At 37.8% G+C, this 11,701-nt stretch overlaps 1 protein-coding gene across 1 annotated transcript in view; it reads left to right on the top strand.

Annotated features, from left to right (window-relative positions):
• Nucleotides 1-6,464, top strand: part of LOC148854965 (DEA(D/H)-box RNA helicase family protein) — a 39,714-nt gene extending 33,250 nt beyond the window's left edge. The window contains exons 12-19 of the mRNA XM_088941509.1: nucleotides 2,607-2,810; nucleotides 2,993-3,062; nucleotides 3,187-3,335; nucleotides 3,902-4,210; nucleotides 4,695-4,754; nucleotides 4,908-5,060; nucleotides 5,197-5,307; nucleotides 5,542-6,464. Coding sequence (XP_088797635.1) covers nucleotides 2,607-2,810; nucleotides 2,993-3,062; nucleotides 3,187-3,335; nucleotides 3,902-4,210; nucleotides 4,695-4,754; nucleotides 4,908-5,060; nucleotides 5,197-5,307; nucleotides 5,542-6,012 — 1,527 coding nt within the window. The 3' untranslated portion in view covers nucleotides 6,013-6,464. The remainder of the gene's footprint in view (nucleotides 1-2,606; nucleotides 2,811-2,992; nucleotides 3,063-3,186; nucleotides 3,336-3,901; nucleotides 4,211-4,694; nucleotides 4,755-4,907; nucleotides 5,061-5,196; nucleotides 5,308-5,541) is intronic.
• The last annotated feature ends 5,237 nt before the right edge of the window (nucleotides 6,465-11,701 follow it).

The raw sequence follows: 11,701 nt of genomic DNA on the forward strand, positions 1-11,701 counted from the left end.
AATATAGGGGCTGAACGCCTATTTTTTGTTATAGGAAAAGAAGAAAAGAAAAGAAAAGGTGTTTACACAAAATTTTAAGTTCTTCCTTACTTATTGGTTCAGATTTTGAAGTCTTTGAGGGTTCAAGATAGCATTTAGCAATGTGTTTGTTTTGATTAAAACCTAACAAATAAGAAAATAATAAAAATAAAACTAGGAAAAGAAGAAATGTTGATTAGACAACATTTTAAGTTCTTCCTTATTGATTCAAGTTTTGAAGTCTTTGAGGGTTCAAGACAGCATTTAGCAACGTGTGTGTTGACTGAACGCTGACAAATAAGACAATAATAAAAGAAACTAGTATATAAACACACTCTAGCCTTGGAACAGATCACCCCTTGATACCCCTTATTTACCTCCCCATGGAACTGAGCATTGAGCAAATAAGAACACTCTAGCCTGAATTACAATTATAAGGTAGGCAAAAACAGATCAACCCTTGATACCCCTTATTTAGTCAAAGAATCAGCCATGGCATTTGCTGATCTGCTGACCCATTGAAAGCTAACTGACATATTCGTTGTCAACCAAATAACTTTCTGCAGAAGATCCCTATAACCCCAAAAAACTGTTTCTGAATTTGACAGCCAGCCTACTACCACCTTGGATTCCTCTTCAACTATCAAGTTCTCCACTACAAGTTGATGAGCAACCTGCATACCTTGTACCACTGCTAGTATCTCAGCCCTTGTAGAGTCACCAACTAAAACTGGTCCTGAGAATAAATATAGGATCTTGCTATCCTTCTCTCAGAATCCCTTTTATACCTGAAGGCATTGGATTACCTTGACTTCTTCCGTCAAAATTCAGTTTTACCACTCCTTCTGGAGGGGGTTTCCATTCCACTTGTAGTTTGTTCTTTGTGGAGGTTGTGGATGCCACTGCGCCCAATTTCTCCTTAAATCATCATAAGAATAATTCATGAACAGATCTGTAGTTTTCAACCAAAAAGTTGTGCTTGTCATTATACACTCCTTTACTTCAGCAAGGCTTATTTCCTTTTCTTGAAATATTCTTGCATTCCTCTCTTCCCAAATTGTCCACAAGCTAGCTGCTCTGATACCATTCCACATTAAATTCCTTCTCTTTGTCAATCACCCAAAGGCAGACGGTTCAAAGAGTGAATTTGCTTTGGAGGGCAAGCTCCACCTGCACCCAAATAACATTAAAACCCAATTCCAAATACTGGCAGCAAAAGAGCAAGATATCAGCACATGGTGACAGTTCTCACTCTTCACTTTACACCAAATGCACCAGTTTGGGGACAAACACATATAAGGTCTCTTCTTTTGCATGTTTTCCAAAGTATTAATCTTACCATAATAGGCTTTCCAACAGAAAACAACTATTTTAGAAGGAATTGGCCTTGACCAGATTTCTTTAACAGGGAAAACATGAGAGGAGAGGGTGGAAAAGAGGGATTTAAAGAAAGAGACACAAGTGGAGGAGCCACTTAAGTTTAGAGTCCAAATCCTTTTATCAGGTTTAGGGGGTCCAAACACAGAGTCGAGAAGAAACAAAAGCTCAGAAACACAAGCAGATTCATCATCCCTTAAACATCTATGAAACCCAAAGTCCCAGTTTAAAGGCAATGGGGGAACCAGGGGGTGGGTTGGGTAGGGGGAGAGGAACCTTGAGATAGGTTTCTTTTTAACGAAGGAGATAGAATAGAGCGAAGGGAACTTTTAGGGGTTGAGTGCCCACCCAAACATCTTCTCAAAAGAGGACTGAATTACCAGAGCAAACATCATACCTTACAAACACAAGGAATTTAGGGAGAGTGCGAGAAATTGCCTTCCAAGGTGTTAAAAACTATATTGATTGTTAAAAACTCTAGATACACAATTTTTTGTGTATTTAGATTTCAGAGAATTGATACTTTGAGCCATGATACAAGGCCATTACCCATTGTTGGTCCTAACTGTCTGGGGTCTTGGGAGGGGTGGATTGATTATGGTCCTAACCTTTGGCATTCTTTTTGCACGTAGGGCCAACATCAGACTTGAACATGCATTCTCATGATTGCCACTCTGAGATTTTACCATTACACCAAGTAATGGCCCCTAAACAAAGAAGTAATATACATGATATATTATAGGATGTATTAACACAAATAATAATAAGGTTTATCCATAGAAATAATACTATAATAAGGCACTCACCATGTATTTTTGTCACCTGAGCTGGCATATAAGCTATGGTGTTCAGGCAGGATGCCCAGCTAAGGGTGCCTAGTTGCCTTAGTGACACCTTGACAATTATGTTTGCCTTCCTGAATCCTTTTTACCATATGGTGATGTTGGTGCATATCATTAGGTACATGTATCCCTAGAATGAAATGGAGGATTATTCATTTGATATCATTTTGCTAACTATTTCATTTGATAAAGGCACATGGTGATGATGATCATTCATCTTTTTGATGTAGATATCATTAAATCCTGTTCTAATGTATTTAATTGTTAAAAACTATTGTGGCAACATTTATTTCTTTTTGTTTTGTTTTTTAGATGGTTTCTTGGGTTCATAACATATATCGATTTTATGGGTTTTTTATCCTTATTTAGAGAAGAGGAAGAGCTGGCCGTGTTCAACCTGGCGAATGTTACCATCTCTACCCAAGATGTCTATATGATGCTTTTGCAGATTATCAGCTGCCAGAAATTTTAAGGACACCCTTACAATCTCTCAGTTTGCAAATTAAAAGTCTAAAGCTGGGAAGCATTTCAGAGTTCTTATCTAGGGCATTACAGTCACCTGAACCATTATCAGTAAAGCGCTCTCTCTCTCTCTCTCTCCCCCCCCCCCCCGTGTGTGTGTGTGAACATATTGACCAGAATTGGATGACATAACTTAATGATCTTTCTTTTCCTTATTATTTTTCCTCAACCATTGGCATAATATATCCATCTAATTTTCAATTTATATATTTCTGGTTGCTTGTTCCTTGTAGGTTCAAAATGCTATCGAATATCTTAAAACTATTGGGGCTTTGGATGAAGATGAGAATCTGACTGTTCTAGGTATGAAAAATTCATCCTTGTTTGTATATGTTGATGTGCCTTATTGCTTTAACAATACGAGATATATATTGTCCCTTAGTTGTAGTCCAAGATTGTACCTAATGCTATGTAACTCATTTAACAGGACGTCACTTGTCAATGCTTCCTGTGGAGCCCAAACTTGGGAAGATGCTCATATTAGGGGCTATATTTAACTGCTTGAATCCAATATTGACTGTTGTTGCTGGTTTAAGTGTCAGAGATCCATTTTTGATGCCATTTGACAAGAAGGAGGTATTATGTTAACATTTTACCCACATGTTATGAAGGTTCAATCCCAGATTCCTTGACAATATTGTGATTAATCATTAAACTATTTGTAATTCGACTTCTTATAACATATAGCCCCAAGGTAAACCTTTACTTGGAGTAATGTTCTAAAAATCATGAGATTGTTTCTCTTTTTAGAAAATTGACAAAAACTTTTAATATATTTATGTATGTATTGTTATAGGTAGCTTTAAAATAAAACCCTTCCTAAAAAAATGGAAAAGAAATTATAAGGTAGAGAACTAAATCATAATCAATTGATTTGAATGGCATGAGCTGGACAATTTTTAAGATCCAAACAATAACCATAAGTATGTTTCAAGAAATGGATTCTAAGATTCAAACAATGACCATAAGAGTTTTTGAGAGAAGGGTTCACTCTTTATATATGAATTGGAACCCTTTAGATTTGTGATTCGAGTCCTGATTTGTATCATAAATCATAAGATTTTGACAACACTTCTTACAGTGCATGAAAAAAATCCTTGTAGCTATGAAATGCATCTGAGATCTCTAAATTCATTTTGTAGGTTGCCGAGTCTGCAAAAGCCCAATTTTCTGCCCAGGATTACAGTGACCATGTTGCACTTGTCCGGGCCTATGATGGCTGGAAAGATGCTGAAAGAAAGGAGGGTGGATATGAATACTGCTGGCGGAATTTTCTTTCACTACAAACCATGAAAGCTATTGATTCCCTTCGGAAGCAGTTCATTTCTTTGCTCAAGGATACTGGTCTGGTTGATGACACCACAGCCACATACAATACATGGAGCTATGATGAGCACCTCATCCGAGCGATCATCTGTGCTGGGCTTTTTCCTGGAGTTTGTTCTGTTGTGGTGAGTAACCAATTATTTTCTTTTCTCTTTATGCATTCACCTTATCATTCTTCTTTAATTGTTACTGCTATCAATTATGCATGTGGTGAAAAACATGCCATCACTTTCTTGCCACTTCTTCTTAATCATTTGTACTTGTGTTGGTAAAATGATATTTTACTTCCCCATATTTAAGTGGTAAAACTAAAAATTTCAAGTTAGCATTTAGAAATGATGGTAGAAGTCATACGATTAATATCAGGTAAAGCTTTAATGGCTAATAGTGAGTGTGGACAGACCTTGAGAGGCCAATCTTTCACTCATGGCCTCATTGATCATTATCCCTTGTTGAAATGGAAGCTTAGACTTTTCTTTCATTTTCTGTTATGTAAATGTAGCATTTTCTGTTCTTTCTTCATCCTTCCTTATTCCCCTTTCCTAGTAGACGATCTGGTAGAATTTGTTTTTCAGTCTTAAATGAGAAATTGCATGAATGGTTTTACAGAACAAGGAAAAGTCAGTAGCACTGAAGACAATGGAAGATGGACAAGTCCTTTTATATTCTGTAAGTTCCTTGGACAGTATGGTTTTTTTCTAGCTGCTTTGGGGTAATATATATAGAATTGCTAAGCTAAATACCTGTTGAATTCATCACTGGATTTTTCATGGTCTTCCATCTTATTTGATTCTTTCTATGTAATTTCTTTTACTTGCCCAGAATTCAGTCAATGCTCGGGAACTGAAAATTCCTTACCCATGGCTAGTTTTCAATGAGAAAGTGAAAGTGAACTCAGTCTTCCTACGGGATTCCACAGGCATATCTGATTCTGTGCTTCTCCTGTTTGGAGGAAACATTTCCAGAGGGGGCCTTGTAAGTTTTTCATGCACCTATCCTTGCTAACTATTTAGATTATATTTGTTCTGGTCCACTTGGGTGTTTCCTTGCACATTTTCTTTTATCCAATCTTCACCGATTTTTGCCTTGATCATTTCCTTTCTTTTGACAGGATGGACACCTGAAAATGATGGGAGGATATCTGGAGTTCTTCATGAAACCTGCCTTGGCAGAAACATATGTTAACCTAAAGAGGGAGCTTGAGGAACTAATTCAAAGCAAAGTATGTGAAACCTTGCCTGACAGCTGCGTAGTAAACATGAATAGAATTTCAATAACCATTCATATTTGATTTCCTATTTGTTGAAGTGAAACCCTAATTTTTTTTTGTTTTCCTTTGAGCTTTTTCTGTTTATGCCCTTTTCCCAAGATCGGCTTACCCCGCTTGCTTTCTTTGTGGAACTTGTTAAACTATCTTTGTATTTATCTTAATATTTGTTTGGTTCTTGATGGGCAGCTTTTGAATCCCAATATGGAAATGGATGCCTACAGTGAGCTCCTTTCAGCAGTAAGCTTGCTTGTATCAGAGGATCAATGCGAGGGTAAGTTTGTCTTCGGCCGCCAGATTCTAAAGCCATCAAAAACGTTGGCAGCAACACTGCTACCGGGCATGTTTGCACGAAATGGCAGTGCGCCCGGGAGTGATAATTCAAAGAATCAATTGCAAACATTGCTTATCAGAGCAGGACATGATGCACCCACATACAAGACAAAACAACTGAAGAACAACCAATTCCGAGCCCTTGTGGAATTCAATGGCATGCAGTTCATGGGGCAGCCTTGCAACAACAAAAAGCAAGCCGAAAAAGATGCTGCAGCCGAGGCTTTACAATGGTTGACTGGTGGGGCACAGTCAGCTTCTGAAGAGATCGATCATATGTCTATGCTTCTAAAGAAAAGCAAGAAGAAACATCAAAGAAGAACTTGATTATGTGGTAGGAAGTATAGTTGAGAAGCAAAGGAGGGATCGAGCCATCAGAATTTAATTCTCATTATTTTTGATCATAGAAGTCCAAAATTTCTGGTTGAATTCTAGATGATGATGATGATTGGACCATGGGTCAAAGCCATGTCTGACACGAAGATACAGTCAACCCGTGAAATTTTCATTGGAGACAGGGTGTTATCCAGTGGTAGAAGATCCTGGAGTCACTATACAAACAAACAACAGCAAGCTTACATGCCGAGATTATAGAAAAAAAAGGTGAAATTTTAGCAATATCGACCTGGAGATCACATTGATCCGAACATTGTGCTGCATCAAGTAGTTAGTAATTGATTATTACTTGTGTATATTACTAATGTAGTTAGAATCTGAGCATTCAAAGACAATATATATATATATATATATATATATATACATGTAACGTTCTCCCCTTCCATGTGTTCCTCTTAAATTTTAGTGGAAGAATCTCTTTTGTTAGACACCCAGATCCAGTCCAGTCAAATGGATTGAATCTGGACCTGACCAACAGCACGTGTGCCATGTGTGTGGACCTGGTGTGAAGGACCTTCCATTCCAGCCCTAATTCAATCCATGTACCAGTTAATAAAACAATCTCTGTTGGACATCTCATAGTGGAAACTTGAGCAAGACGTGGATCTACTTTGATGGCAATGTCTTGCATCTCGGGTTCAGCTTATAAATTAGTACGTTGAGAAAGACACGGAGTCATGATGATATATTATCTCTTTGCCTGTTTACCTGCAAAATTTTTCAGTACAGGGGGCTAGATGTTTCTCTCTTATGAAGGTATTTGTTCGTGTACCAATAATAGAATGTACTTCTGCAGAGTACAGACCAGGAGATATCCATCTAAAGGATGTTGGTAAACAAACAAATACGAGTCCACAAGTCGCACATCGATTGTCTCTTTTCAATGGGCTCTGCATCAAACTCCTAGACAGGACCAGGAGGCCTTGACGTGATGGGCTGGTGAAAACCCAGATCAATGGCAATGTGCTTTCCAATGAACGTTGGATTCGTCTTACACAGGTTGCTTTTGGCATCTGACGATACAAGAGAAGGGATGAAGGGATTCTCCATTTCTCCATCCCCTCTTCTGTCCACTCTCCAGCATCTCTGCCATTGATTCAAGAATTAAAAAAAAAAAGAACAAGAAAAAACAGAACCCCCATGTGGGTGTTGTCAACAGCCCTACAGAAGCTTCTAATTTAATGCTAAAATGCCAAATAATCACTGCTGGATGCACGCCCATGGAGGCATGGAGCCATGGACTCGATGGGATCATCCAAAAAGGTCACTGAAACCCTAATAAAAAATTCAGAAGATCTCATGGGAAATTGCTGATACGTTGTGCAATAGAATAAATTTATATATATATATATATATATTTCATTCATTGAATGTGGATCAGAAAGAGATGCTGAGTTTGCCAGATTTTGACTCTTTTTTCGTAAAAGTCTGTTGCTTTTTTGAATTGCTTTTCCCATGGTTGGTTGAGCGGGGAACGTTTCTTGTCGCCATTAACGTTACGTACAATTATTTAATTTACTTTTCAGAAAAAAAAACATCATTAATTAATTAAGCTCCAATGAACCAGATAACATCTGCTAATTCTAGTATGAGATAACTGGATCTTCTGTCAGTCTCTGTCTCTTTCTTAAATCCTACTGATTCTTTTTATTTTCTTTATTCATTCTAGGCTCTCATTGCCACGTCATCAGAACCAAGAATAGACTGGTTGGACCGGACCGGACCTTCTCTTCACCTCCCTCATTTATTTTCCTTCCGTTTCGAGACCGCATTACGCGTCCAAGGCACGTGGTTTATGCCGTTTCCTTCCTTTTTCAACGCTCTTTCCCCGTTGGACTCAGACTGACCAGAAACCCCCTCCTGCATTTCCCTAATTACCACCTATGCCCCTTGCCCCACTTTAATTCCCCTTCACGACCTCTTTTCCTCTTTCGGCGCGAACGCGAATGATTACTACGTAGCCACACTCGCTGTAATAAATGAGATCCCGATGGGCTGAATCGGTATTTTGTTCTGCTCTTATTCGTTCATATCCTTTGTGTTTTCTCCATGCTCTGACACCTGACACTGTGCCAAACAGACAGTGATGCAATGTGGTTCGTATGGGCTTTGCTAAGCTGCAACAACGCCGCACTCCAGCAGCGCTGCTCCCTCGTCACCCACCGCCCGTCGATGTACGCTTTCTACAGTCCCAGCTGCGGACAAGGCCCCACACGTCGAAAATGAACGATCCAACGGCTCTGGCTTCCCAGCAAACGTCAACCACATGACTGAAGTTAGTACCCCACGTCCCCACCCCCGCAATCTCAGAGGCAGAGAGAGAGAGAGCGCACGTAAGGCGAACAGAATCCGATTATCTGAAGAAGAGCGCGGCCGGTACAAACAAATAATCCCACGCAAGAAACAAATGCCGAAACTGCCGTCGGATGGGAATCCCTGTACTGGGCATCTGACGCTTACCGCACACCTGATGGTGTGAAAATGGTACTGTCGCTTTCCTAGATTCGTATATGGCAATGTACTATAACATATTCTTTTGAGTTTTGCTTGCTCCAAAACAACCGGAGACGACAAAAGACGGAAGGAAAGGGTCCAAAGGGAAGTGTCGTGGAGTCCTTGTCAGGGGTACTTAAGTAAATTGACTGAGGAATAAGGGTGCACGTTTTTGGAATATACATATACAAATTATAAATGTATATCCGATTTTAATTGACTGAAGAATGGTAGTACTTGCCTACCTGGGGGAGAAGAGCTTTCAAAGTTTCAACTTTGAAAATGAATCAATGAAGATTAAGATCAGAAGACTTGATGATGGATGATTTGGCTCTGGCTGGGGTCTCTCCTCTCAACTCTCTAAGTCTTCCCCCCGACCACCCCCCACCCCCCACCCCCCCAATAATAAATAGGAAATTCCTCATTCATCATATCATAAAGCTAAAAAGCCCAGCAACCCAACACTACAGCCATGTCGACTGTCGTCTGTGAAAGAAAAACTTTTGATTGCCCCACCGCTTTTAATTCTCATTTCCTTCCTACATATAACTTTTCCTCCCCTCTCTCTCTCTCTCTCTTGTCTCCTTTCATTTACTAGCTGGATCATTCCATGTGGCCTACTTTTTGTTTGTAGTTTTATTAAAATGCCCTCCATTTTCACTTTTAATTTTACCTTTTTTTTTATTTTTTATTTGATAAAACATATTGTACACTTGGAAGTATTAGTTTTCCTCTTTTATTTTCCACTGTGGAACAGAAAAAAGATGTTGGTGTTTTTTGTTATGTATGTGGAAAGTGAGTAGATATTAATAGTAAGTTTTTTCGGAAAAGGGTCATATAATTGGGTTAAGTAGAGAGCTTTTTTTCTGCACTGACTCCTATTTTTACCACATGAAAGGTTGATGTGATGGGTTTGAACTGTGCACTAGGTAAAAGATCCTTTTGGATGAGTTGGGATTTACTGTGTAACGTAATACTTGTCATACTAGATGAAAAATGGAAAATGAAAAAAAAATTGATGGAAAATGGAAGAGATCATAAAAAAATTGGAATGCACAATAAGTGCAGCACATCTAAACTCCGCCAAGATTGGCCGCCTGTTCAATCTACAAGTTCGTCATTCACTTGTCATCATCATCATCATCACTATTATTCAAGACTTATTGTCTTTGGCCATTCCATTCTGTTTAATGCTATATCTAATTATTCAAAAAAGTACGGACAGGCAAGTGCATATTTCTGAATTCCACCGTAGATCTATAAATATTCAAAATATCAAAACCCCTTATTTTATACACCAATGTCGGCCCGTAAATTGACATTAATTTAGAACCAGTATCTACCCCAACTGTATTTTGAACCTAGTAAACCATCATTCTATTATTTGACATTATTTCTACTTTGTATCCCTTTTGGTCTACCCCTAACCCTTATAGGCCATTTTTACTCGCAACTAATAATTTTTTATTATAGCTACTATTGATGGTCTTTTATGCACTTGATCAAATCAGTAAACCTGTTCACACAACTTTGCCATGCCAATGGCTTGGTAAATAAACTAAAGAATGAATATTGAATAGCCATTAGAATTTGTTTTTACCTAGCATTATTCAGCCATATTTATCATGAACTAGCTGGTTCATGCATGGGTTGACCTTTGATGGTCCTGCATCCTTTTGCTTTTAATTTTCTAGCAGCAATAAAGAATGATTTAATTAATAACCACAAAAGGCAAGATATTACAATAGTAAACAGCTCCATAGATTCGTAGACATTAAATATTTTTATTTCTCTACTTTCATTGATTCAAACAAAAATAGCATAGCATGTCCTTACTTTCTTTAAAATACCAAAAAGTGAGACCTTTGGAAAGGACTAAAGGACTAGGGATTAGTGGAATTTAAGTCCCCCAGCACACGCTTGCATTTCTTTTTTCTCTTTCTTTTGTCCTTCCTTTTTGTACCTGAACATGCTAATAGTAGTTGGTAGGTTAGTAGCTAATGATGGATTTGAAGAAAGCAATAATGTAGTATCAACTTTGTGACATGATTCATAATAGCATATTTTGAGCCCACTTCTCTTCTTCTTCTTCTTTTTTTTTATCTATTTCTTTAAGCTATCAAAGAGTAGGTTAATCATTTAATTTCAGAGACTCACTGTTATTAACATGTTCTTCTCAATCTCTTAGATGTGCATTGGAATGGAATTTCATTATTATTATGGTAAATGATAATTTTTATTATTTAATTGTCTAAACTCTTGAGCTGACAACCTGATGTACTTGTATCCTTCAAAACAGAATTAGTTAGTAATATCTTATTATAACTTTGTATTACTTAATTAAGTGAAGCCACCTTCCTGCATTTATAGGGCTGGTTTGTCTATGAGGCTGAACAGGTTTTCCTAATTCCATATATTGCCCTTGTCTACAATAAACATTTGAGGACAAGATAAAGATGAAGTCAACATTTTATTCCTATAAAAGTATTTATAGGATATAATAAATTAGACCTACCCATGTCTCTTCTCCATTGTAGTTCCCATCCCCTAACCCAGCTATAACTTCATGTACCCCCTTCTGCTATCTATAATCTATTAACCAGCAAAAAAGACAAGACAAGAGATTTCCAATATGACAGAGTAGGTCTAACCACTAAAGGGAGGTCAGGGAGAGGGATGAAAATTTCAGCAAGAAAAAGATGGTTTTGGGGCTAAGGAGAAAAACTTTGATGGAATTTAGGGACTAGAAGCAGATTAGGAGAGAGATTGACTCAAATGACTCATTAGAGAAAAATAAATAAATATATCTTCATGAACTTTTATGGATTTTGCAAAAAAAAAAAAAAAACCTTGGTCTATGTTGCTTAAAACATAGAACCCAGTTGATTCATCATCTATCAAAACAAAAACAAAAACAAAAGTTGATTCCTAAAACATGAATATTACTTGATGCTTTGAGTTGTTGTCATAAAAGATTACTTAGGAGGGGACTATTGTAAATATTCTTAAGTGAAGAAGAGACATAAAAGAAAGGTGTATGAAGCAACTGGTCCCATGCTCAAGTGCCCTAGTTTGGGCTATGGCAATTGGCAAATGCACTTGTTTTTGTTCATGAAATCACTGTCCT

The sequence above is a fragment of the Nelumbo lutea genome, chromosome 4 (assembly GCF_056320005.1).
Source record: "Nelumbo lutea isolate HS-2025 chromosome 4, American lotus-T2T, whole genome shotgun sequence".
Taxonomy (NCBI): domain Eukaryota; kingdom Viridiplantae; phylum Streptophyta; class Magnoliopsida; order Proteales; family Nelumbonaceae; genus Nelumbo; species Nelumbo lutea.